At 42.2% G+C, this 26791-nt stretch overlaps 3 protein-coding genes across 5 annotated transcripts in view; 2 read left to right on the top strand and 1 right to left on the bottom strand.

The window, feature by feature from the left end:
* The first annotated feature begins 443 nt into the window (after nucleotides 1–443).
* On the top strand, nucleotides 444–19865 carry hycc1 (hyccin PI4KA lipid kinase complex subunit 1). 3 transcript variants are annotated; one of them, XM_061093217.1, is made up of 12 exons: nucleotides 444–590; nucleotides 9400–9481; nucleotides 10126–10227; nucleotides 10486–10665; nucleotides 11512–11592; nucleotides 11680–11795; nucleotides 12668–12763; nucleotides 13600–13716; nucleotides 13928–14015; nucleotides 15499–15661; nucleotides 16719–17062; nucleotides 18412–18481. In XM_061093217.1, exons 2-11 carry the CDS (start codon nucleotides 9431–9433, stop codon nucleotides 17015–17017), a joined length of 1293 nt encoding a protein of 430 aa, XP_060949200.1. In that variant the 5' UTR covers nucleotides 444–590; nucleotides 9400–9430; the 3' UTR covers nucleotides 17018–17062; nucleotides 18412–18481. The 3 variants fall into 3 exon arrangements, with proteins under 3 accessions (XP_060949200.1, XP_060949202.1, XP_060949201.1); XM_061093218.1 differs by lacking the exon at nucleotides 444–590 and adding an exon at nucleotides 700–753; XM_061093219.1 differs by lacking the exon at nucleotides 16719–17062 and having other exon boundaries at nucleotides 18412–19865.
* Nucleotides 19866–21840: 1975 nt separating this feature from the next.
* tomm7 (translocase of outer mitochondrial membrane 7 homolog (yeast)) lies at nucleotides 21841–24857 on the top strand. Its single transcript, XM_061092848.1, has 3 exons — nucleotides 21841–21982; nucleotides 24070–24118; nucleotides 24437–24857. The coding sequence occupies exons 1-3, from the start codon at nucleotides 21880–21882 to the stop codon at nucleotides 24450–24452; spliced, it is 168 nt and encodes a 55-aa protein (XP_060948831.1). The 5' UTR covers nucleotides 21841–21879; the 3' UTR covers nucleotides 24453–24857.
* A 705-nt stretch (nucleotides 24858–25562) lies between these two features.
* The window catches only part of LOC133026376 (interleukin-6), a 1564-nt gene continuing 335 nt past the window's right edge, over nucleotides 25563–26791 (bottom strand). Inside the window, exons 3-5 of the mRNA XM_061093271.1 lie at nucleotides 26624–26722; nucleotides 26381–26524; nucleotides 25563–25793 (exon numbers count right to left, since the gene is read on the bottom strand). Coding sequence (XP_060949254.1) covers nucleotides 25563–25793; nucleotides 26381–26524; nucleotides 26624–26722 — 474 coding nt within the window. The remainder of the gene's footprint in view (nucleotides 25794–26380; nucleotides 26525–26623; nucleotides 26723–26791) is intronic.

Below are 26791 nucleotides of genomic sequence, written 5' to 3'. Positions count from 1 at the left end.
TTTTAATCCAAACAAAGAATACATTTTGTTTCATATTAATATATTGAGAGTTGAAGCTGAAATTAAAATTACATAATAAAAATGTGAATATACTGCTATATAATCAAAGGCAAATGGCTAATGAGCAGATATCATTAAAGTGCAATTAATATTCTGAAGGATATATGCAAACAATAGTATCATATTCCCACTATAAATTAATAAAAGGTTTATTCATGTGGTTCATTAACAGCATTTCAGCAGCTCGCTCTGCTGTCAAAGAGCAACGACTGACAGCGACAACCTACCGTGACCGTGGAAATTATTCACATGCAGCGAATGCTACGAAATGATTGGTTTCTGCACTCGGAGGGGCGTGGCAACGACATTGTTAACTGCTCCCCGATTGGCTGAAGTGTTCCGTCACTCCGAGCACACCCCGCCTCCCCCTCGCCGAAGGTAGTCTGAGCGGAGAAAGTGAAGAAGATGGAAGGAGCTGATGTTGTTGTATTGTTGAGGAGATTGATGGAGTAGCGGAGTGATAGCCCTTCTCCCCTCTTGTCGGAACCATAGAGGACAGCGGTACCGGGGGATTAACAGATAGCATGCCCGTAAGTAAACGCCGCCCCCCCCCCCACTGGTTTACTTGCTGTCGCGCCTTAGCCGAGCTAGCTAACTAGCTAATCTGTGGGCAACCGCGGTGACAGCTCAGAGTCATTCAGCAAAGCCGAGTGAGTGTGAGGGCGCGGGATTAATTTACACTCTCTGGTGCCGGTGAGTTACTCAAGCTAACGTTTGCCATTGAAATAGCGGTGCGCTGAGAATGAATATCCAGCTGTGTTAGCGGTTGTCACTGTCAAACTACCCGGTTAGCAGCAGCAGCAGCAGCAGCACATAAAACACACGTTATTAGTTAAATTAGCCGTTAGTGTTATGCCAAACAGCTGTTGAGAAGACGTCCCAACACAAGTTAACGAGCTTTCCATAGCAACCATTGGCTGTGGTGCTCACATCTGTCATTGAGACTTTGTACCTGTATCCAGTGAAAGCTGTGTGCGTGTGTTACCTCTATAAGACCTTCTGGTATAAACCTATAAACATAGACCTTCTGAGGACCTGTCGACTATGGGGACAAAAGCCCAGTTCTAATTAGGCAAAACATAATTTCCGATGTCCTGGCTAAGGTTGGGGGGGGGGGGGGTGAATTGTGGGAAGGTAATGGTTATGAATGGTTGTGGGTTAGGGATAAGGCTGTCCACAGTGAATGGAAGTCAATGCAAAGTCCTAACAAGAATATCTGCGCACATTTTTGCTTGTTTGCCTTGTCTCTCGCGTCTGTCTGTCTCTGTCTTTCATGAGTGTTTGAAGATGCTTGTAAAGATTCATCAGAGAGAGTGTGTCTGCCTGTCTTTGTGTGTGTGTGTGTCTCTCTGTGTGTGTTTCTTTGTGTGTGTGTCTGTGTGTGTGTCTGTGTGTGTGTGTGTGTGTGTGTGTGTGTGTGTGTGTGTGTGTGTTACCTCTTTACTTTGTCTTTAAGGGTAAGTTGTAAAGTATGGTTAGGTTAAGGTAAGGGTTAGACATGAATTGGTCATGGTTAAGGTAAAGGATAATGCTGTGGTAGTCCTCTGTGTGTATGTGTGTGTGTGTGTGTGTGTGTGTGTGTCTTTGTTCCATCTTGTCTGTCTGTCTGTCTTTCAGGACTGTTAAGATACTTTAAAACATTCCTCAGGTGATCTTCGTGTGTGTGTGTGTTTGTGTTTCAAAAGCAGAATGGTATTTTAGATAATGCGTTGTTAGGATTTTTCTAAACCATCATGTGATGCAGCTTCCCTCTGTACCACTCAGCAAGTTCAGGGGTTTCCTGTATGAAGGGGGCTGGTGTGAAGCCTTGCCTAAGAGCCCAGCAGCAGTCTTGCTGAGTGAAATGAACTCCTTTACTTCTGTACATGTTATCAAACTAGTATTGTTTGGCTCTATGTGTCCTTCACAAAGGCAGAACTTATGGTGGTGCACCAGTTATTGTTTAATTAAGATTAACTATTATTGCTTTGATTCGTTGGCTGACCTCTGTTATACATGCTGTATATCCATGCTTTTGTTTGCCTTTGTCATAAGGGATAGACGGGTTTGCTGGGTGAGTGACCCTGTACTGTTAAATGTGTTGTCATTAGGCTGTGGATGTGTGTAAGTGCACACATACAAGTTATGCACAGGCTGGTTTACGTGTGACATCCATGGCTGACTGTATCTCGGGCCTCTTAAATGCGTTTTGACAGTAAAACCCGCCAGGTCATGGAGAAGGAGGATCGCACTGGCTCTGCTGTCATTCTGCATCATAGCTGGAGTCACCCATGTCTGCAGTGTCATGAGCCATTTGAGCAATGAAAACTGTTTCAATTCTTGCCCCTGCTTACACAACACTGAATAGCACAAATGCACCTTAATGTATACAGCAAAAGTAAAATTCTCTTGGCATGAATAACACACAATACTATGGCATACATTTAGGCCAATGGAAAATCGTGCCAAAAGTGGTAATTGAATGTGAAATTATAAGCTTGGACATGGATAAATAATGAGAGAGCTATCAAAGTATGACAAGTAAAGCTGCTTGCCCTGATACAGAGACAAAAGGAGAGAAAACATGGCGGATGAAAGTGATAACATTGATCCATCTGTATTGTTAATCGTCGGTCTCTTCAGGCTCATTTGCTCAGCAAGACAGGGAATTGGATGGACGAGAGGAGGGCAGAAGATGCATCACTGGCTTAGAGGCAACGCAGAAGAAAGCGTAGGCTGCTATAAGAGGATTCCTCTCTGTCAGATCTCTCTGTCTTTCAGCAGCAAAAACCACACACACAAACCAGACTCGGCGGTCATGTCTGCTTAGTTGCAGGCAGTCCTTTGCTATATAAATCTCTGTGCATGTGAATATGAAAGAAAACAGAGGCGGAAGAGATGACCCCCTATCCTCATCCTCCAAGCTATACGCGACATGCTATTGAAGAAGACCTGAGGGGAGAGTAAGATGGGAGACAGTGACATTAACAGGCAGTAACAGGGTCCACCCCATGGCCAGCCAGTGTAACTAAAGAAGATAACAACTCACGGCATGAGAAAGATTTGCTATAAATTTGAGAAAAAATTGCTGCAAAAACACTGTGCCAGCTCTTTGCAGGGTCGCCGAACTGACCCTGGAGGTCATATCTCTGTCCTTTATTATCAAACTTGCATAACCCTTCCTCCACCTTTACATGGAAACCCTGCACCACCTCAAAATAGTTAACTTACTGCACACTGAAAGTTAGTGGTTTTGACATTGGTTTGACTGGTTTAACAGTTACTACTACAGTTAAAACTAATAGTGATACATGTTTAATAGTGAACATGTTTGACCAGGGCTATAAGCCATTGATTACTATAGGTTCCTTTCAGCATATTTGATCTGTTTTACAGTCCCTAATCTCTGTCTGTCATCAGACTAACCGGTAGTGTTTGTGTGTGTGTGTGGCTTGTATCCTGCACCACAGGAAAAAGCAGCTGGGGTAGCTCCGTTGCTCTCAAAACCACCCACTTAATCTCTCTCTCCCCTTTTATTCCCTCCCACATTCAAGCCTGCATTGTTATTGGCCCACTCACTTCCTGAAAAAAGAAGGTTCCAAAGAATATGTGTAATAGGAAGTGAGGTAATCAGCAGGGAGGGGTCTGTACGTGTATGTGTGTGGCTGTCCCCCTCTTAATTCATTTGATCTTGGACTTGCTTCAAGTCTCTCTCCACCAGCTTTCTCCCGACAGGTATGTTCTCACTAGTCCTCTGAGCGGTGAAGGAAGTTGTGTTGATAGTCCTGTTGTTTTCATGGTAGCCATGTGAAGGCATTGGTGTTGTATTGTGTGCTTGCCTCAGGTGTTCCAGTAACTCTGTAAGGATATGCAAGTTGAGACATGTCGTTGTTGGAGATAAATAAGCTTGTAAGACCGCCAGTCGTGAGTGTGTGTTTGTGAGTGAGTGACCGAGGCGTGGGTGTAAATTCAGAAGGAATGAGCTGTCAACGTTAGCTAGCTCACAGGAACAGGTTTTGTCAGCCAGACAATGAATAAACACACTTGCATGACACCTCTGTCGTCACTCCTCGGCAAGAAGTTGGACTTTGCAGTGGTGGAAAAACTCAGCAAGGCTCATAAAACATTGGTTAGACTCACTTCTCCAACTTGTTCAGATCACACCAAGTCGTGTGTTTCATTATCGTTACTGATCGTCTGTGATTCTCAGAGCCTGGGAGGTTGCCTGGGGCAGAGCAGATGGAAACAAATGAAATCTCCTTATTTATCGACCAATCCGTCTCTCGTCCCTCGAGTTATTCATCCTTTGGGTCGTTACACATTCCTTTTATCCTGCATCTCTCCATTTACTCCAGCCTCTATTCATTGAACCGTCGATCTCTGTTTTATTCATCCTCTGGTGCATCCTACCTGTCCCTCTCCTCCATTTATCATCTACATGTTAACCACCTCACTGGTTTGTTACTTGTGCCTGTCGAGCCTGCTCAGCCACTTATCCCCTAACACTGGTCTATTCATGTATGTGTGTGTTTCTGCTGTAAATGTGGTTGAGCTGCACAGAAGCAGTCGACCAGCTGCTTGGTTTGTGCTCAGTCAGGCTTATATCGATTTCTGCAATGATCTGTGAATATGCAATGACATAGAGATATAGCCAGTCAGAAGATAAACAACTGCCAAATACCATAATTATGCTCTTTCGTATTGTCGTGGCATTTTCTGCAATTCCACCTTGACAACGAGGAACGAGATACAATTCTCTTACAGTATTGTCACACTTTAATGCTAAGAGCATGGTGCGTAAGACAAAGGTTAGTTTGTAATATGCACACCGATGGGATCAGTTCTTTGTCTTTATACATTTGGCTCATCCCTCCCATTCTGGTTGGGGTTGTTACAAAGACAAAGGTCAGGATCTTCTGATGACATCAAGGTAACAATTAGGGATGCACCGATCCGATATTTGTATCGGTATCGGTACCGATATTGAAGAAATTTCTAGATCGGGTATCGGTGACAATGGGCCGATCCATATCGGCTGATCTATTCAGTGTAATTCTATGCTGTGCGCTGTGAGTGACGTCATACGCAAGCAACACGCCGTGCGGAGCCGACAGTGTCCGGCGCCTCTCCCCGCGGCCCCGGTGCGAGCCGAGCCGCCTCCACCGGGGCCGCGGGGCTCCCCGGAGCCGGGCTGCCGGCTGCTGGTGCTGCTGCCCCGGGACCGGGACCCGGACCGGGAGCCGGAACTTTGCCCACTCCGCCCGCTGCCGCCGCTAGCTTCCCCGGGGCGGCTGTGAACCCCGGTCCGGATCCCGGTCCGGCTCCCGCTCCCGCTCCGGCTCCCGGTGCCGCTCCCGGTCCAGCTACCGGTCCCGCTCCCGGTCCCTCCGCCGGCCCGGGCCCGGTGCCGGACGGGTCCCGGTCCGGATCTCCCGCCCTGCTCAGTTTGAACGGAACCGGCGGAGCTGCAAAGTTGGTGAACTCGCCCGCGGGTGACTTAGAACTGGTGCGGACCAGGGGAATCCGACTGTTTAATGAGTGTCGGTATCGGATCGGTATCGGCCGATACTAAACCTCAGATATCAGTATCGGTATCGGAGGTGAAAAAAGCGGATCGGTGCATCCCTAGTAACAATGCCTTAGTTAAAGCAATCAGGCCAAGATTCATTCAGTTGTACAGGATACAGTATGATCGAGGTTACATTGTATGAAATTAAATCATGATAAATCAAAGGGGAAATTAACATGATTATACTGTGATCAAAATGTTACATTTCCCTTACAGTATACTCCTAGGGAAATTAGATTTCTATATTTTTCTCCACCAGCTGCTTGTGTCTGTCTGCAGTCCATCTATAGAGCCAAGATGTTATAGAGACAAGGATTTATGTGCTGTTGCCACTTTCTTTTCAGACATTATAATAATTTTTTCCTGTTTTCTTACATTTTTTCCATAATTTCCATCAGATTATAACATTCAAATGTAAAACTCATTTAAAAAAACTAAAAGCTATTTTTAAAGCTTTATTGCTCACACCCACAATTTTTCTGGCCATCATCTTCATTACATTTTTGGCACATTACTCCATTTCTGTATTATCATTACTTGTTGCTCAGTGCATCAGTGGCAGAAATGTATTGCTTCAGCCACATGTGCATGTAAGCACATCACCCACTGCTCTATGGGGGTAATAGTGGTTAAAAACTTCACATTAAGTAATTTAATATAGATATGTCTATATATGAGATATGTATTTGTCTATGGTTGGTTACATAGCAAATCATATTATCTTTCTAATTAAACAAGGTTTCCAATTAGTTAAATTCACATTTACCTGGTGAAAAATAACTATATGGTACAATCCAGGGCGAAGGCAATAAATTAGCCACTATTTTTCTTTTGTTGTTTTTTATGACCTTCTATTATTCCTCCTATTTGATAGGACAGAGAGACAGTTTTTATTTGTGAATGGGGGATAACATGCAGCTCTGGGCCACGGGCTGGAATCGAACCCAGGACAATGCAGAGACTTATAGCCTCATGGCGCAGCAGCTCTACTAGGTGTGCTGTTATGTAGCTTTTTTGACTACCATAACAGCTCAGCGTCAAAAGGTTGCTTTGTCATTAAAGTTCTTTGAGTGGTCATCAAGAAAAGTGCAATATAAATACAGACAATTTACCATTTAACTTTATTTGGTCAAAACCCACTGAGCACCTTTTAATCATAATTTTTGTTTCCACCCTCTGCATGTATCAACCTAATTCCTTTAACACGAGTTAATTTACAGTGCCTTTGTACTCGAGGGTCATATTTGCACCTGCTTTTGTGTTGCTTTAGTTTCTCCAAATATTTCACACGGGTATGGCTGGTGGTGCGGCAGTCTGCTGCTGATTAGGTCCTCTGGGATCTGATATTGATGACATGCCCCAGACGCCAGCGTGGGAAGAGCTGATGGGTTAAATGTGACTATGTAGGAGGAGAACCCATCCCCTTACAAGACTGACTCATCCAGACTAATCACAGCCTTTTATTGTTTTTTGATTCAGTAAACCTCCCCTTAGAATGCACATGCTGGCTTTAGATTTTGCTGTTCTCCTTGTTGTCTTCACAAGCATGAAAGAGCAGTACGACAGAACGTCACAAAGGACCAATTTCTCTAAATGGCGGCTATTCCACTTTATAATCCTTACCCATTTCATGAGTCACTGGCTCCCCTCCCCCTGTCATTCCTGTCATTGGTACAGTCCATAAATAGACACCTGGCTGCTCTTGAGAGACCATGCAACAAAATCGTGTGAAATATATCATTTGGATGTGTGAATGTCTGATTACCCGGCAGGAAAGATGGGAAGAGGCTTGTGTGTCTGTCTGTGTTTGTTTTTTTGTGTGTATAGATATATGGATATGATATGAATGCATGTGGACATGTATATTTTGTGCATGATGTTTTGTTTACTGTGTTAATACTGTTCACAATGCTAGGATGCATACCTCAGTGTGAGTGCATGTGTGTGTGGGGTGTGTGTGTGTGAGTGTGTGTGTGTGTCATCTAGCAAGCAACGTGCTGGTATTGGAAGAGTTTTAATAGGTGGAATTAAGCCATCTTCAGCCCCATTGGGAGCACATGTTACTGCTTGAAAAGTGTGCACATAGAAGGACTTGTTCCGCCCTAAGCGTTTTCTCCGCTTTTGTTGCTAGACACACTAAACATGGAGTTTGTTACTGCATTCAACTTCCAACTTAGCCTTGTACTTTCAGTTTCAGAGCGCCGGCACAGACACGACATACCCTGCAGGGAAAAAAGGTCTATGGTCTGTCTGTTGCAAACAGAGTCAATTTGAGCTTAGTATATTGGAAGACGCTACTTTATTAATTAGTTATTTTTTTAATCTTTTGATTATCGAATTGAATTTTGTCCTTAATTTACCTGGGCCAGTTTCATCAGGCAAGCAGCTCTAGGTATGTTAATGTTGTTTGTCTGTTGTTGTAATGTCTGTCTTGTGATCAGGCAGTTGACCTCTTCAGACCAAACTGAATTAGATTCAGAATTTGAAGATTGCTCACTAACAAGTGTTGGTGATGATGAAAACAACCATTGTTTGGACCTCAACTTGTATTCATCTTACAGTGTAGTTTTCCTTACAGCCTCACATAACTGCTGTTGTTGAACACCCAATCAAATCTATATGTTTTTTGTTCATCAAAATTAAATTTTCAATTGATTTTGTTGATTAACTCAATTCGTAATAAGGGATGACTTTTATTGTTGGATAACATAATTATATCATATCATTTTCATAATTTACATACTGTTTAAATGTATCTAGACTATTCTCATATCTTCACCAGATTGTATGATTGTATAAAAATACTAATACTCTAATATATATATTTGTATAGCACTTTTCTCAACATTGTTACAAAGTGCTTCAGAAAGGGATAATAGCAATCAAATAAAAAACTTAAGGACAGAAATTCAAATTTACTTGGATACTAAACCTTTACTTCTAACAATCTTTCAAGATAGTTTTTGGACTCTTCAATTCACAACTTGGTACCAGTGTCCTCACTTATCACCATATTTGTGTCTTTTATAATTGCAATAATATGAAGTTATGAATTATTTAGCACACATATACACAGGCCTGGTTAATAGCCTCATTAATAAATCCTGCAGTAATGTCATTAATTGACCACAGAATATGTAAGAGAAGGTGGAGTAACATTGGAGCATCCTTTGGAGTGTGGTGCAGTAGAGTGTGTATAGAAGATGAACGAGAGGAGGCAGACAGCATCAGTTCTGGGGATGGGGGGCAATTGACATCAGAAATAACATAAACAGGGATAAAGGCAGATCATTTCACAGTGACTAAAGCTAATGCAGCTATGATTTTTTTTTGTCTGTCTTTGTTTGAAGATGGCGGAACAGCACAGCCTATTTAACAAGCATCTAAATTCTGCTGACACAGTTTTGTTTTCTCATCAGTGAAATCAGCCGGGAGCCTCTGTGTGGGTGATTTTTCGATTTGCCAGCCTGAGTTGAGAATAGGTTAGGTACTCGCTGCAGAGGTGTGTGTCTGTGATAGGGAAACAGGAGGAGAGTGAGGGGGAAGGAGAGACTTGTTTAAGTATCGACATGATGCCTGGAGCGTACAGTTACATTTAACCACTGCCATGGGATTGTTTGATATAACGTTTTTACCAGGTCCCACAATAATGAAAAGCTAACAAACATGGAAGGTTTCTTGTTCAAGCTGTAAATGCTTGTGTGCGAGAGGGGAGGGTGAAATTGCACTTAATTTTTTCTATGTGTCAATAATTAAGTGAACTGTGTTTTAACACACTTTTTCTTTCTCAGGTAGAGGTGACTCCACTTCAGATGAGGGAACATGTTGGCTATGGACCAAGGAGTAGTGGAGGACTGGCTGTCAGAATTTAAGGTACTGATTCATTGTGTGTGTCTGTGTTCCTATGTGTGTAAAACTGTGTACCCATGATCAGTATGCAGTATGATCTCTGCTGCTGCCTCTAATCATTGGCAGAATGTCTTTCACACACACATAGTCGCTTTACTGCTGCTTCCTATCCCAGAATAATGCACACTCCTACTCAAACATAAGCACTCACCGATACTCACCAGGCACGCAGAAGTGTAGTAATAATAAAGGAGATTTTCCTGTTTGAACGCATGATGAGTGATCTGTTGTCAGTGAAGCTGAGCTCTAAGTGCAGCTTCTTAAGACATTATTGTTCTCTGTCATTTTGGAGAATTTGGCCTGCATTTAAAGTAGACACTGTGTGTTTCTATATTGCCTACTCTCAATTGTGTTTATTTGTTGGGCTCACCAGCAGCCCTACTCTTAGGCAGATACCTTGAACTGATATCTTAGCATCCTGGACTGGATGTGAATCAAGCAAAAGTAATGCCAAGTTTGAACAGATCATGGTTAGATTACTATCAACAAATGTTTGGCTTTTCTGTGGTCATGTCATGCTGTTAATTTCCATGCTATTTTTTTTTTTAAATACTGTTGAAACTCAAATCAGGTGTGTATCAAATTTCTAATATTTGTGTGTTTTTTAGACCCTCCCTGACAGTGCCGTGTCCACCTACGCTGCCTCTCTGAGAGAGAAAGGTTCCCTGGTTCCTGCACTCTACAAGGTCATCAGAGAGAACTACAGCGATGTATGTACACTCACTTTAAGCTAACCTTTCACCAATATCTTTGAGTATATTTTACACACTCCTGATTAAATTGTGTTCGTTTTGTCCTTGGTTTATGCATCTGTCTCACTGTCCAACACAATGTTTTTCATCTTGACATTTTTTGATGAACCATTAATGTCAAATACAAAATTGATTGCAATTGCAGTGGAAATTTTAATCTGTGTAATTTTGTAGACTGATGCGATGTTACCATTTTGGGTCGTCTTTCCTCCCCAGTTGCTGGAGCCAGTCTGTCACCAGTTGTTTGAGTTTTATCGGAGTGGTGAACCGCAGCTGCAGCGTTTCACGCTACAGTTCCTGCCAGAGCTCCTGTGGAGCCTCCTGTCCGTCAGCGCAGCCAGAGACCCCCACACCTCCGGCTGCATCGAGGCTCTGCTGCTGGGCATTTATAACCTGGTAGGGAAGAGGACAAAGTGCATGTGTGTGCGTGTGCATGTGTTACATTAATCATATATTGGTATCAGAGCTGATGCTACAGGACACCAGTTCTTGTTATTAACAAAACAATGTTTTCAGTGTGATAAGTGCTAAGTAAAGAAAAACACTAGAAATAACCATGATCATTAGTAAAATGTAATCATGCAGTTTCAGAAGCAGGGACTTAGCCACAAAGCTATTTATGTGATCTGCATCATTTGTTTAAACAATCACATTCTGGTCTTTCTGCCTTGTTACACAGCTATATATGGACAGTGAGAGGAAATATGGGTTAGAAAGGGAGGAATTGAAACTCTGATTTTGCAAACAATTTGCGGAAAGCTTTAAAACATCTGCAAGAAGCAACCTATACAAAGAGATGGCAGCCCTAGTAATTATTAAAGTGTGTTGAGTCCCATTTTCATCCATTTCAGCAGTGGATGTTCTATCAGCAAAGTGCAGTGTCCTCTAACTTCCTCTCTGAATAGCAGAATAGGTCAGCTGTCAGTCAACACACTGGCTGGCTCCCATTAATCTATTTGACATTAACATGCACACAGGGGACACCAAAACCCTGGGGTTTTGTGCTTGTGTTTTTCACTCAACACACACACACAAATATCAAACACACACGCACCAGCAGACTGAGTGGGGAAGCGCAGACCCTGAGGTCCACACACAAATGGCCACATACAACAGATGAGGGTGCTTGAAGAGATAAGCACATGCTCTTCAGAGGTTCAGAGGTTCAGAGGTTCAGGGCAAACTTTTTTTTTTCTTGCCCACTGAAACATTTTTCTTTGTCGTCCTCTTTTTCTTTCACAGGAAATAGTTGATAAAGATGGACAGAGTAAAGTGTTGTCTTTCACGGTCCCTTCCCTCTCCAAGCCCTCAGTGTACCACGAGGTGAACAACACACACAAATGCCCATTGATCTTTTAATTAGCTTTTGCACAATTGTTAAGCGTAACCACTTTTTTTTTCCACCTCTAGCCTTCAGCCATTGGCTCCATCGCTCTTACAGAAGGGGCTCTTGCCAATCACGGGCTGAGCAGGGTGGTGTACAGCGGGCCACACCTGCAGAGGGAGATCTTCACAGCACAGAACAGGTAAGAGGCAAGATGGTCGACTTATGTAAAGTTTTCAGGGCAAATGGCTACGTGTCGGCAGGGAGAAAATTGTGTTGGTTTTGAAATGGGTGGATTGGCAACATTCTAAACAGGCAGACTGGCTTAGATGTGGCTGCAAATACCAAGCAGACCACTAAAATAGAAAAACATGTCTGACGGAGATGCTGAAGAATGCAGAAATCTTACAAACACAGCTTCCTCCCACGTATACTTGTCAAACTGCTTGTTTTCTGCCAATTTGTGAAGCTTGAGCACAAGGACTTGGTGATACTTCTTAGTCCAGATGCTGTTTTTTTGCAGTTATAAGCAGATACACTGAGCCATAAATCACTCATTAATTTTGAATGAATAATTAACTTTAGAAGAATTAACCACAGTTAATATGGTTGATTGAAGTCTTGTCCCATGACGGTCGGTGACTCTTATCCTCCCTATCAGGTTTTTATGGTGATGGTGAGTTTAGCCAATTATTTGCCGTATGATGTGATCGCGTCAGTAATGGCCTGTGGCAGTTGTCTTTGCCTTGTTACATTTGTAGTTGTTAGACCTCTGTTAGGCTTTCTTAAATTCGTGTAATGAGGCTGCACTGTAGCTGAACCATGGAGGTCTGACTACTATTTTCTTATACTGTTTTAGACTGACTAAAAATAGGCGATCAATCTTTTATCTTCAGCTGTAAGATTTCTTTGACGAAAACAAGTCTGGATGTTTTTTAAGATCGTGCAGAGATAATATTGGAGTCTCTGTGTTTTGTTTTTTTAAGGGGTGGGGGTATTTATATCTACAGTATTGTTGGCAGCATAACTGGATGACTGGCGGACAGTTTTTAAGTGTGTGATTGTGTTGCTTAGGTTTGATGTGCTGACCTTCCTGCTGCTGTGCTACAACGCTTCTCTCAGCTACATGACCCCCATCTCCCTGCAGTCCCTCTGCCAGCTCAGCTCCAGGTAAAACACACATGGCCTCGACTTATCAGAGGGGTCACTTTTTCATTAGGACTCAAGGACTAAATATATGCAAACAAACACACACACTCTCATTCCATGGTATGTGACCTTTGTGTCAATTTCTTGTTAGCTGATGTTTTTAAAGACAAGTTCCACACACACACACACACACACACACACACACACACACACACACACACACACACACACACACACACACACACACACACACACACACACACACACACACACACTCACAGTTTTGCAGGCACTTGCTTATCTGATCCTCTTATAGACTTTGCTGCAAGTGAGAGCCAAGATACAGCTATTCTGCAAAGAGCTGTGATGTATACACACCCCAGCTCTGTGATTTTGGTAATCTGCCCACTGCATCTGAGCATTGGTCTGATAAGCACAGAGCTAAACAGTAGCTATAATTTCCCCTCAACAGTTTCCTGTGAATCAGCTGCATGTAGTATATAGCAGCTTCTATAGCTTAAAATGTTCAGATGCTGCCTCAGTTTTAGTTGTATCCTCTTTGTTTAACTTGTATTCTACCAACTTGAGTGTGTATCTGTGTATCTGTGTGTCTGTGTGTGTGTTTGTGTGTGTGTTTTGTTTATATGTGTGTTTGTGCGCCCGCTCGGTTATAATCAGCTATTATTTTCTCATTATTGAGTTTTATATTCATTGCAGCCGCAGGGGGAAGTAAATTGCTGTAATGGCGGGGGAGCAAAGTGCCTCCATGGTGTGTTTTTTCCTGTTTGATGCTTCCCTGTTTCACTTATACAAGCTTCTCTATTGTTTTGTTTGTTGTTTTTGTGGTCGTCCTCCAGGGTGTCTATATGCGGTTATCCACGGCAACAGATGCGGCGCTACAAAGGTATTAGCACGCGGCTGACAGTCACGTCGGAGTTCCTGGTTCAGCTCATCACAGGCATACACTACGCTTTGTGAGTGCACACTCTTGCCTTCATGCACAACCAACACTGTTCAACTTTTAAGCTTCCATGTGTTTCTTTGTTTTTCTTATTGTGTGTACCTGTTCAAAAGAGGTTAGATTGAAACAGTAGTTGAGGCTGCACACTGTTCATTCTGACTGGTCCCTGCTGTCTCAGTCAGTGTCTAACAATATTACTTTTGTGTGTTTGTGCCCATGTGTAGCTGTAATGGGGAAGTTGAACTGGGATCCAAATCACTGGATGACGTTCTGTATCGAGCCCAGCTAGAGTTGTTCCCTGAGGCTCTACTGGTAGGTGCAGTAAAAATGTTATGCTACTATCACACACTTTGTGATTTTATGGAATCCTGTTGGGAGTGTGTGTGTGTGTGTGTGTGTGTGTGTGTGTGTGTGTGTGTGTGTTTGTATGAGAGGAGCATGTGATTTAGTTGCACTTGCTGGCCTGGGGTTTTGATTCATTCCCAGCACACTATGCTGTATTGTGTTGGTGTGTGTGTGTGTGTGTGTGTGTGTGTGTGTGTGTGTGTGTTAGTGTGTGTTAGTGTGTGTTAGTGTGTGTGCGTTTGTGTGCGTTTGTGTGTGTGTGTGTGTGTGTCAGAGACTGCGAGCACATTGTAATCCCACTAGATTATTTACATGCTTTCCTCTCTGCTCTGTTAAGCTGTAATCCTTGAGGCCCAGAAAGTAGAGGATTGAACCTAAGCTCACAGTATTACTACACAAGTCAAGGTGTACCCCTCCACAACCATCAAAATACTCGACCCTTTGATTCAAAATCATGACAAAAAAAAAAAAGTCAGTGAAATAAAACAGATTGGTTGATAAATGCCATGACTACAAATAAACTAGTGCAGAAGGGTTCACATTTCACTTTTGTCCAGTGTGTTTCTGTGGTTTTTGATCATTTTATTTGTTTGCAGTTCAGCGCACTAGGTGGCTGCTAGTTTAGCATAACTACTTTTCCCTCATGGGACCATAAGTTACAGCCGCACAGACAAAAGACATATTGTGTGGTGATTATGATGCCGTCTACCTCATGTTACGCTATTAACTGTTACATGATCATTGGTGCCACTCGAGAATGTGCAGCGAGGTTATTATCACAACTTATGAAATAGTGTTATATAGAGCTAAGCCTTTTTGTTGATCTTATTTCACTAGTTGGCGTAACTCTGTGAGGTTGCGCCACAAAGCGATTATATGTTTTCACTGATGCAAGGGCCCAGCAGGCTAATCTGAACAGACACTTTTGTTTAAGCAAGATGAATATATGGTATTGAAGTGTCATACTAATATGCAGCAGCTGATGGTGAAGTGTGAAACAATTCCAACACAGAGAAATGTTCCATTTCTCCAAAAAAACGTATATTAAATATACTATAAATGGATGACATGGAGCTGCGCTCTAAAATCAACAGAATCAAAAGTTCCTTGTAGGACCTTTTTATAATGATGATTTCAAAAAGTTGGTAATGAGCAGTGGCCCTTAATGAGAACATCTGCATAAAACTGCCACTGCATTGCTCAAGTGTCAGACTGCCCTCAATACCAGGTTTACACATTTATTCCCCTACATCTGCTTTTACATTATCTGCTCCAAGCAAAATCTACTTGAGTATTGTAGACGTTTAAAGGGATAGCTCACTGAAAAATGAAAATCCACTCATCGTCTCACCGCTATGCCGATGGAGGAGTGGGTGAAGGGTTTGAGTCCACCAACGGGAAATCAGCAAAACTGGCCACTTTTAACATTGTTTGTGCTTCTCCTTCTCAGGTGGGCAACGCCATCAAGTCGTCGATGCACGGTGCTGCACTGAAGAGCAACAACAAGGAGGGTGCACGAAGTATCCAGGTGGAGATCACTCCAACCTCCTCCAGGATCTCCAGAAATGCTGTCACCTCCCTCTCTATCAGGGGACACCGCTGGAAGAGACACGGTGAGACGCATATACAAGAAGCAAGGCCAGATTATGTAGGAACGTATCTGTTGAAGCTCCGTTTACTCGCAGATGACAGGAGCTCACACAAACTTTTCACATATTCCGTAAACATTGTTTTTGGTCATATTTTAATCGGGTAAGACAAGGAAGAGAATTGTTTGACTGAAGAAAAGTCCAAGCCAAAGGAGAGAGCAAGGCGTTTAGATCACTTCATTTCATCACATCATTTCACCGGCCTGAAGTCATTGTGTTCAAGTGTTGTCTTCACTCCATAGTTTGCCTTTCCTAAGCTTGCTAGTCATTACTGTCAACTTTATTAGGACCCCTCTCATTCAAAGCCACGATTTTTGATCTGTTAGTGTAGAAGTTGGAGGCAGTTCAGAGACAGGTGAGCATTCCCAGTTTGAGGACAAGTGAAAAAAGGACAAAGACGAGACAGATTCAACACAGCACATGAACCAAGACCGATCATTGACTTTAAAGAGCAAAAAATAAGAGGGTCTGTATGTTTAGAATTAAGAGTCACATTCAGTTTTTCCTCAGAGTGCAGATAAAACGGGTAAATTATAGCTTTCAACTTGTTTAATAAATGAGTTTTATCTCCAACCTAACTCCCCCTTTTCATCTCATACATCCCGTTCATTAGTGCTCCTATCAGAGCTGCATAACGCTTTTGTTATAAGCAGATGATGGAGGAAAAGGCTATTAGATATTAATTCAAGTAGAGGTGAGGGGCGACCGAGTAGGATGTGTGATTCCATTCAGATATTGTTTTCATTTTCATCTCCATGTAGCATGTATTTTGACCATGTTATGTTCTGATCACTATGATTTTTGTCTTTATTTTTTTCTGTCATTACATTAATTACCTCTGTGTGTCTTGTGTTAATGTGGTCATGTGTGCCTGTGCACATGGCCGTCTTTTTGTCGTTCATGTATGTGTGCATGGTGTTTGTTTCTGTCCGACTGTGTGTGTGTTTGTGTTTGTTTTTGTGTGTTTTATATATGTGTCTATGTATTCTTCCATTACCCATCCATACTCCCCCACCACCAGAGTCCCAGGAGGTGAGTGTAGACAGTGAGGCTGCGCTTGGGGGTGTTGCCATCCCCGAGATCAGTGTGACAGGCACGAGCGGCGAGAGAATGGCCAACGGAGACTCCCTCAGGCAGCGCCCTGACGGTCGCACTGGGCCCGACGGCGACATTATGAACACCACCTCCGAGGTCAGCGTGGACCCCCGAGGTCACGACTCCGGCACACGGGGTCAGGAGGTCAGGAGGCAGAAGTCTGTGAGGCGATTGGTGGAGAATGAGGGTTCTGGGACGGCCTCCACAGGGAGGAGTCAGTACTAAGGTCCTGCCCCTCCTTCCCCCTGCCCCACTCCTGGGGTAACCTAGGTAACGTGTGTGCAGGCGTTGTCTGAACAGCTGCATGCTGACTTGCCCCTTCACCTTTTTTTGCACTGGGCTCCATCACCTTCGCTTCACCTAACTGCACTATTCCTCTCATCTGTCTATTCAATGTCATTCATTCATTTACTCTCTCCTTTGTGGCTAAAGCTTCCTCACGAAGACCTCCTGCTGAGATTGCCTAAAATCTAATTATTTAACATCTAACAGAATAATGGATCAATAAACTAAAAAAAAAAGCATAATAATGAAATATACTTGGCTGAATCTTATACTAAAAATGCAAGTTTAAGGCTACTATTAATAGCAGAACATCAGTTAAACAAGGAACATAAACAGCAGGTAAAAAATGAGGTTTATGAACATTTTGCAATAAATTCGACAGCCTGAGGTCTCTGATACCGGAGAGACCTCATGACCTTGAATCAGAAAACCCATATATCTCTGTTAGCAGCACCAGGAGCCTATGATCTTACAACACGGTTAAAAGATCTGACACCTGGGTTTTATTGGGTTATCACTTGGCCCTTAGAGCACACGTGGGACGCCTCGACACATCACTCCTGGGTTGCACCTGGAGACAGATCACTTCCTTCTGACCAGTAGCTAGATACCGAGGAGCGATATGCAGGTCCTGAATTATTTGAAGCAAAAGCTTGTTACATTATATAATGTTAACTTCTCCTGCCCTGGTCTGAACAGGCTCAATCTGACCATGAAAATAAAAGTATAGGACCTGTCTATCAGTGTGTTTACTGGTGTTCTGTTTCAAAGATAGATCGAATCAGAAGGGTGTATTTGTGCCTAATGTGGGTGGTTGGCTACTCAGATGGGCGTGGATGCACGCCCTGAAGAAAGCAGGAAACCCATATGTGTGTTTGTCTGTAGAGTTTGTGAAGAGGTAAGTGTTTCAGGTGCACTTGTTTGTGTCTCTGTTTTACCTTCTTTTACTTTCCCTCTGTGGTCTTTCCCAAGCTGATGCTCTCAGACACTGTCCTCTCCTCTGACAGTAAGACACTGATTCTCTCGGGTGCTGCTGGTTATTGTAACTTTTTCTGCACTGGATCTTACATTGTCTCTTCTGGGGTGGCAAGATGTGGCTGATAGCTGAGGTTACATTGTGAAGGCGCCACCTGCTGGAAAGGATTAGAGCTCCCCTGTCAGCCAGCCATACTTTGATACAAAATAGTGAATATATAATTTTAAACCGTGTAATCTGAATAACGATTTGATTTGATCTTTGGGGCTGGATGACAGATGAGATAATTATATTTTGGTCTGTTCCCGTTTTTCATTTTATTGCCTGTTTTGTGTCCGTCCGTCTGTCGGTCTCACAGACGCAGTGGATCTGGGTTCCCCGGATGAGCTGATGGACATTTCGGAGGTGGATGAAGGGGTGTGGCCAGGTGGGGTCGGGCCTGACATGACCCCACCCACCATCACTATCAGCAACAGCATCACCACGTTGAACCTGGGCGCCAAGGCCATGAAGAAGTGTCGTCTCGGTGGGCGCAACAGCAAGGACAAGGAGGCGGGGCCTCTAACAACAGGCCGGGCTGCCAGTGAGAACACAGAGCTGTCTTTCAAGCGCCTGACGCTCACATCCAGCCAATCAGTGCCCAAGGCGGGAGCTCTCACCAGCCTGACGCGCACCGCCAGCGCCGTCTTCTCTCGCTCCTTCGAGCAGGTGGCCAGCGGCAATGCCCCTCCACCCAGCAACCACAACACCTCTGACGCTGGTCGCTACTCCTGCATCCTGCAGGAGGAAGGGCTAGGGTACTTGAGTCCAATGCCAAACCACACGCAGCGCTCTCCCAGCATCAGCGTGCACCTTGGCACTGACCTCTGAACCCTTAAAGAATCCTGTCGACATGAACCCTCGCCTGTGATCCTGGGACCCTGTACCTGTGACCTGGAACTCCAAGCCATGCCAACTGCAAAAGAACCACAAAAACAAACAAATGATCAAACACTCCCGCTGTTTTCCTCTATTGCTCCACTTTAACATCTCTGATTCTGTGTGGTGTAAACCAGCCTGCTGTCTCGCTCAGACATCCAGAGCACCATCATCTCCCTCCGCTCCCCTCCTTCAGCGAGGTCGACTCTCTGGGTCCGATGTAGGCGGGATGTCCCCGATACCACTTCCACAGTGCACTTTGCTGTGAAGCTGTGCCAGTACAGAAATGCACTCCCCTGCAGAGCAGCCTGTTGTGACAGGGTTGCACCTAAAACTCGTTACTAAAAACTGTGTGGGAAAGTATTTTAATTGGCATTTGTTGCCCTGCATGGCTTCTCCATACATCCATCCTGACCCTGCCCAGGTTTGTCAGAGGGAAGATGTTGAGTATGTGTGTGTATGCTTGAGTGTGTGTACTGTACAGTATGTATGTGTATATATGTTTTTAGAATAAAAGGCTGCTGATTGATACAGTGATTAAGGTATGATTCTCCGATCGGAAACAAGTGTTTCTACATCTTTATAAAAACGTATCCTCTTCCATAGCAATACAAATTCCTCCTGTTCAGTGTTTTCCCTTATTTTTGGGAAGACCACCCGAGCTCCCTCTGTTCCCGCCTCTATTTTTGTCAACAGTTTCAGCTGTGCTTCTTAAAAGAAAGTTCAATCACTAGATAATCAAACTAGTGTGATAAGAATGAGTTCTTCATGTTTACACTTGCACAGTATTCTCATCGTTATGGAAAAGCAATATTTTTGTCCTTCCCTCTGGTTCCTCTAGCACCTTCCTGACATGCTGTGTACTTGAACAATAAAAATCCAACTTCTGATAAATGACGGATGTTTTTCGAGTGGGGGGACTGTGTGTGTGTGTGTGTGTGTGTGTGTGTGTGTGTGTGTGTGTGTGTGTGTGTGTGTGTGTGTGTGTGTGTGTGTGTGTGTGTGTGTGTGTGTGTGTGTGTGTGTGTGTGTGTGTGTGTGTGTGTGTGTGTGTGTGTGTGTGTGTGTGTGTGGCTTGTTAAGTATTGAATTTTGCACTTGACAGAGTGTTTTCAACTTTGGTATTTTCTTATGAACAAAAAGAGGTGTGACTCACCTGTGGCGTTTCCCTGTGAGAGGAATAGAAAAATAGATGCTTTGTTGTTCTGTTCCCATCTTAAAGATCCAGAAAATATTAAAACCCAGCACTCAAGCTATCTGCAGAGATATACAAATAATTTGATGCATCTGAGTAAAGTTGTTTTGGCTCATTTAAAACCGTTATGGAAACTGTGATCTCTGCAGTGGGAAATTTTTGTTTTTGGGGGGCGGTTTTTGGGGCAACAAGGCATCTTCCCTCACTTCAGATCTACCCAGCATTCCAGATGTTGGTCATACTTTGGTGATGTGTTTCCTGTGTCCCACCTTGTTTTTCACCCCCTCTCTCGTACCAAAAGAAAAGGAATGAAACTCTACCAATCGCCTTCGTTTGGTGTCCTGAATCAAACATCCATGCTGCCCGCCACCCTCAAGCAAAACTGTATTCTGTCGTCTGTGTACCAGAGCTGTCAAGTGTCCATTGCTTGGTGGGACACTAACAATCATCGTGTTTCTGTTCTAGAGTTTCTAGAATGTGAATGGGTAAGCTCTTGTATTACAGTTTCTTTATATTGGCCTTTCATTTGTCTGACATAACTCAACTGCCACAACTTCTGGGAATAAAGTGTTTCTATATTTCATGTGTTTGCTCTTTTTCTTCGTCTGCCAGGGAGCATCTCCAAGCATTGCAGGTACAAATCCAGACGTGACACATCATTTTCAGGTTCTTAAAATATAGGGATATTTTTGTTTTACCCTAAACCTATCTGCTATCTGTAAAATGTACAGTATATCACAAACTGAAAGACAAGAAAAAGTTTATTTGTAGGCTGTAGCACATTTCAACAAGGCTTTACATGAAATATACAATGAATAATGACAAATAGTCAAAGCGACATGAGACAATACAAAAAAGCTGTGAAAACATTGCATAGAAATAAATAAATAAGAAATGAAGAGTGACAGTAACAGTGTAGTGTAAGAAATTCATAATCGTGATTTTATAAAAGAACATGGCAGCATCGATTTTAGGGTGGGACGTCAAAATCACCGCTTTTATTTTAGATTTAAAAGATCTACAGATATGAAAGATGCTGTGGGTTTTCTACAATACATTTTTACTTTTACAAAGATTAGATATGCAAACAAACTTCAGGTTCCTGTTTCAAGCTGTTGGTATGAGCCTTATTCAACTTTTAACTTTCTATCAAGTTCAATTTGTGAAACAGACAGCATCATTTTAGGTCTGGAATATCTACCTCCATGTTCCTCATGTAAATTACTTGGTCAGTGGTTCAGATTGTCACATAACTCACACAGTTGTTATACTGCAATGGAAATATACTCAATCAATAGTCAAATTATTTTATAATAAAACTTCCAAGACTTGTCTACTATTGACAAAGCACAATTAAAAAAACGGAGCTGACCAGGGTGCTGTAGAATAAATAAAAACAGACAAGTAAAAGAATAAAGTAAAACAAAATAAAATAAAATGCTAAAAACATAATACAAATACAATAAAGGGAAGTTAAAAGCCTGAGAAAACATGTAGGTCTTTAGTTTAACCAGTTTCCTAAAAGAGATGACTGGTCTGGGTTTATTTATTTATTAATTTGTTTACCTGTAGTACCACTCGCAGTTTCACGTCTCTCCACAAGATGGCGACCTACGGGCGGAACAGCTGACAGAGCAGCACGGCCGGCTCTCCCTGACGTCACTTCCGGCTGCTCCTTGTCCTTGCCGTCCTCGCTGTCAGAGACAAACACACATGGCGAAAATGAGCAAAGAGACCAAACAGCGGCTGCAGCAGCTCTTCCAGTGCGGCCAGTTCGTCATCCGATGGGGCTTCATCCCCACCGTGCTCTACCTCGGTCAGTATCCGGGCTTCAGCCGCGGGGAGACGGCGGGCTGACGAGACGTGCCTCGCTAACGTTAGCCCGGCTTCCTTAGCCTGTTAGCCAGACCTCCATGCTAGTAGCCCCCACTGTTAGCTGCAGTATCTGCTGATAGTTTGTGGGTGTTAGCTGCTAGATGCGGTGTTAGCATTGATTCAACTTCCTCGGAAACATCATCTTTATTTGTTTATTAGTGCATTCCTGACTCTAGCAGACCTTCACAGCCCCTCCTCTTTCCTCTCTGTTAAAGTACTGCAGTTATCAGCTATGATGAAGAGAGGGACCCCATGCACTGTATTTCCTTGGGTGTGTTGTAATCAACGAATCCTCCTCCACTGGTGATTATCTACAGTGGTTGTTTATATTAGTTTCATATTGGATCCCGGGTTTTCACTCAGTTTTGTGCTCAGTCTTGTAAAAGTGTTGATGACCTTGAGTAAGTCCTGGATCTTTGGTTTCAGTCTGGTACTGTGTGCATGTAATTTAGACTGATGTGGGTTTTATGGGGCTTGTGTTGATGCCCATATCAGAGAGGGAAACCTTTCTATACTGATATCAGGGAGTAATAAATAATCCTTTTTATTATTCTTACATTAATCTTTGGAAGAAATAAATCTGATATTGGTATTTGAGACTCAATTCTGATGCTAAGATTAAAGAGTTAAAAAAAATCTTATTCTAATATTAAAGATTAAAACAATTCTTATTCTAGTATTAGCCAGTTAAAAAATTCGGATACGAATATTAGAGGGTAAAACAAAATTGTTGTATTACTATACGAGTATAAAAATCTAATATCAGGGAGTTAAACAATTATTGAGTAAACATTTTCCTACACTGACATTAGGTAGTAAATTCAGATATTTATATTTGAACCAACACTTGATGATGATTCCTAAGACGTTGTTGCCAAACCTTGCGATAAAGAATGTTACTGAGGATTAACATTTCTCAATCTAAATGTCGTGACAAATAATAATAATAATAATAAGGAGAAAATACGAAAACAACCTAATAAATAGAACTTGGATTAAGAATAGAAACATATTTATGCTTACATAAAATCCAATATTTCATATCAGCAAATATAAATGCCAACGCTGACATGTCAGTGAAATGCTCATATCGGCAGATTTTATTTTTTATCGTCTGACTGAGCGATCGATAGTTCCGGCTCTGGATGTTAGTGCCACTGGGTCCCAGTTAGCAGGTTTTGGTTTCGACTGAGAGATGGGGAATTTGAAACCTTTGCCAGTGTGAGCTCAGTCAGTGGAGTCACAGATTGGGCGAGAATCTTCTCCGACTTCAGCATCGTGGAAACACCGCTGACGTCACTCTCTTTCCCTTTTCTCAAAAACACACTTTTCTCTCTTGCAACTCAGCAGATTTTTCTTTGAATGAGCGAATATTGCCCTTGTGCTGCCACCATTGAAATAACAACACTGCATACACTTAATGCAGAGTATTAGGGAAATGACGTCGCAACAGCTGATCAGTTGAATGATTAATAAACTTTCAGATTAATTAATCAAAAGCATCAGTCATTAGTGTTCAGTTTTTCTTCTGTGAGGATGAGGATATTTTTCACATTTGATCTCAAGTGAACCCTGTTGCTTTTCTTAATGGTCATTTGTCTTGACTATCTGGCATTTCGCTCATGCCTTTTTCTTAAGAATCGGTTGCATCATGGTTCACTTTACTTTTGAACTATGAATGAACTACAGCTGCTCCTGACAGGAGCACCTCGATGCAACTATGCTTTTTAATACAACTGGGGGGGGGTTAACTGTAATGACTCGCAGTCGAAAACACACACCTAATTGTAAAGGAAGAATTTGCGGTGTATCATTTTAAGCGCAGATGTATTCCACAAATGTATTTGTGAAAAGTAATTTTACTACAAGGACTTATTGTACTTGTGTATTTTTCCTCCAAACCAGTGAATCTTGTATTCTCAATGCTTGCAACCAGCTGTTTAATCCTGAGAGGCGTAGATTCTGTTTTCACTGTGTACACAAGGATCACAGTATCCTTATATTTTTCTTTATAATTCTGACTTGCAGGTTTCAAACGTGGAGCAGACCCAGGAATGCCTGAGCCAACAGTCTTCAGGTAATACTTTTTCCTAGCAGTGGAATAGTTGGGGTAAATGTCGGAATGCACCAAATCAAATTGGGGATATAATTCTGCAGCACATTTAGTTCTTATGAGGATGATGCTATTTTCTGATCTTGTTGGCTGATATTTTTTATTTTACACAGAAACTATTAAACAAATTAAACCACTTCAGATTTACCATTTTTATTTCCAGGGGGATTTTTATTCTCCTCCATAGGTGCTGGTGTGTTATTCATTTAAAATGAAGGTAACCTGTCTAGGAAGATCTTAGGTTTTTACTCAATCGTTTTTGGTTCTTTCCTTCTTTTCTAGTTTGCTATGGGGCTGAGGAACATCTCCCCACAGCCAATCCCTTCTCCTCTTCAAGACCATGTGACCCACCTCAGTGTTGGACTTATTATGGATGTTATTTTTCACTTTCCTGTTCACAACTCAACCTCATATCTGAGCAGTGATGAACCAACGTCACCTGTGGCCATATTGTGTATGGCTCTGTTATATTGACAGTAAAAGTATGGAACGTATTGGCAGCAGAGACGGAAGATATTTGGATCAACTACATGGAGTCAAAACTGCGTCCCTAAAACAAGAAAGAAGCTGTGTTGACCAGAATGAAAGTTGATATTTTTTTTGAATGCGTGTCACCAATGTTTGGATTTATCATCCATTCCATGTGTTTCCTCTTTTATTTGTAATTTAAAATTCATGAAAATAAATCCTCAGCAAAATGTCACTCATATATTTGTTAATATTCATTGTTGCATGTATCGGTTTGTTTGAGGGTTTTACGTTTGGAAATTCCACACAAAATTTAGAAATATAAAAATAAGACTCATGCATCTTAAGTGTTGGAATTAAGAAAGTTGCTTCTTATCTATACAAATTATATATATATGTATGTATATATATTTTCTGCATGTTCTTAATATTCATGCAAGTTTCGTAGCGATGGCAGGTGTTCAGAACTCGGCTTATTGCATTTTAATTGTGTGAATGGTGCCTTAAGTTTACGAATGAATTATCTAAGACAATCTTAAGGAATAACAACAATACTTCAAATATAGATGATACAATAATTTAGTTTATTTAATAAATACTCAACAATGCTATTTGCTTTAATTGTCACAATCCAGAAATGACTGCATTTCAATATTCTGTCAAGTACAAATTGGGTTTTCAGTGCAAGTAGCTGTAAATAATAAATAACATTTTTCATCAAGTATAAATAGATTAAATAAGTAATAGTGAAACATTTAAGCCCTCAGGTCAACAATATTAAACACAGACACAGTAGATTGCCAAAGAGCAGACTATATCTACAGTTAGTGCATCCTCTTTGATGATTCCTGTTTAAAAAACATTTCAGTGTGTGACGATTCTGAGAAGAGAGCAGTATCCCTGAGGTGCTCCATCTCTGATGTTTTCATCGTTGTATCAATTAGTAAGAGGGAAGGATGGGAGCAATAATTCCGTTGTCCTTCCTCCTCTTCTGTTTGGGCATCTCTTTTTTACGAATCGCCACCCTGCCATTGCGGAGGAAGTCGTGGAGGTGGCGCAGGATGTTGTGTGCCGTCATCTTCCTGTGGAAATTGTTGGAGCTGTCCACGTCCTGCAGCAGCTGCTGCTCCTGGCTGCTGGTCGGGACGGTCACCTGACCAGGGTTCCTCATCTGTCAGGCAGAAGGGTTAATATACAATGATAACACACCTAAGATGTGATGCAGGAGACAATTAAGACATTTACTCAGAAGTAACAAAGGTCAAACTTCATGAAATCAACCAGTGAGGGATTGTTACTGAGTACATTAACTCAAACCTTGCTAGTTTTTTCTTTTAATGCCACTTAACTCCGCTGATCCCTTACATTATTTAAGGAAAAGTTGTATTCTTTTCTTCACTACATTTATTTGCCAAATTATTCATTTACGAATTGCGAATTGCATAGAAAACCTACATAGAGTTTCAGACAATATGTGCAACATATTGCTACACAAACATATAGATAATGATTAAGATTACAACTTAGTCTTCAATAAGTCCTTCATTACACCTGATATTTTGCACTACATTAAACTTTTACTTAAATATTGACCTCTTTCATGTATTTCTTTGTACAGTGCGTTTTTGCTATTTTTAGAACCAGTTAGTACTTCCTTCAGCACTGATCATAGAGAAGAAGAAAAAGTGAAACGATACCACACAGACAAGTTCAGGGCTTACACTCAATGTGTAATATTTATGGTATTGTCAGACGCACCTTTTCTTTGATGAGGCCGATCAGGACTCCACCGTGATATCTGGCGTGCAAGAGGATGGGGCTGCTGGGGTACTCCTTTTCCACGTGCTTAAAAAGAACCATGTAGGTGTTCAGGCCTTCACCCAACCTGCGGAGACATGCCTCCTGCAGAGAGGACGGAAGATCACAGTCAGTGGTCAAACAATCCTCCATCATCACTTGATGGTTTAAGTCATTGTAGCAGAAGAGGAAGAGATGTGTTACCTTGCTGAAGTTGGCGCTGGGGCAGTCTGTCGGCAGTGAGGAGATTTTGTAGTGGTCCAGAAAATGATATTTCACTTCCTGTTGGAATTCATCCTCAAACTATTGAAGGGGAGGATGATAAGAGAAACACGATGGAGGTCAGGAATGCAGCTTTCTTTACACATGTCA

This window comes from Limanda limanda, chromosome 19 (genome assembly GCF_963576545.1).
Source record: "Limanda limanda chromosome 19, fLimLim1.1, whole genome shotgun sequence".
NCBI classification, from domain to species: domain Eukaryota; kingdom Metazoa; phylum Chordata; class Actinopteri; order Pleuronectiformes; family Pleuronectidae; genus Limanda; species Limanda limanda.
Note: the sequence above shows the minus strand (reverse complement) of the source record. Positions and strands in the feature narration are given on the sequence as shown.

Coding starts and splice junctions, on each gene's coding strand:
- tomm7 (XM_061092848.1), top strand. CDS start 21,880: ATGGCGAAAATGAGCAAAGAGACCAAACAGCGGCTGCAGCAGCTCTTC. Junction 21,983..24,069: donor CCCCACCGTGCTCTACCTCG/GTCAGTATCCGG, acceptor TCTGACTTGCAG/GTTTCAAACGTGGAGCAGAC.
- hycc1 (XM_061093219.1), top strand. CDS start 9,431: ATGTTGGCTATGGACCAAGGAGTAGTGGAGGACTGGCTGTCAGAATTT. Junction 10,228..10,485: donor TCAGAGAGAACTACAGCGAT/GTATGTACACTC, acceptor TTTCCTCCCCAG/TTGCTGGAGCCAGTCTGTCA. Junction 15,662..18,411: donor ACACCGCTGGAAGAGACACG/GTGAGACGCATA, acceptor TCGGTCTCACAG/ACGCAGTGGATCTGGGTTCC.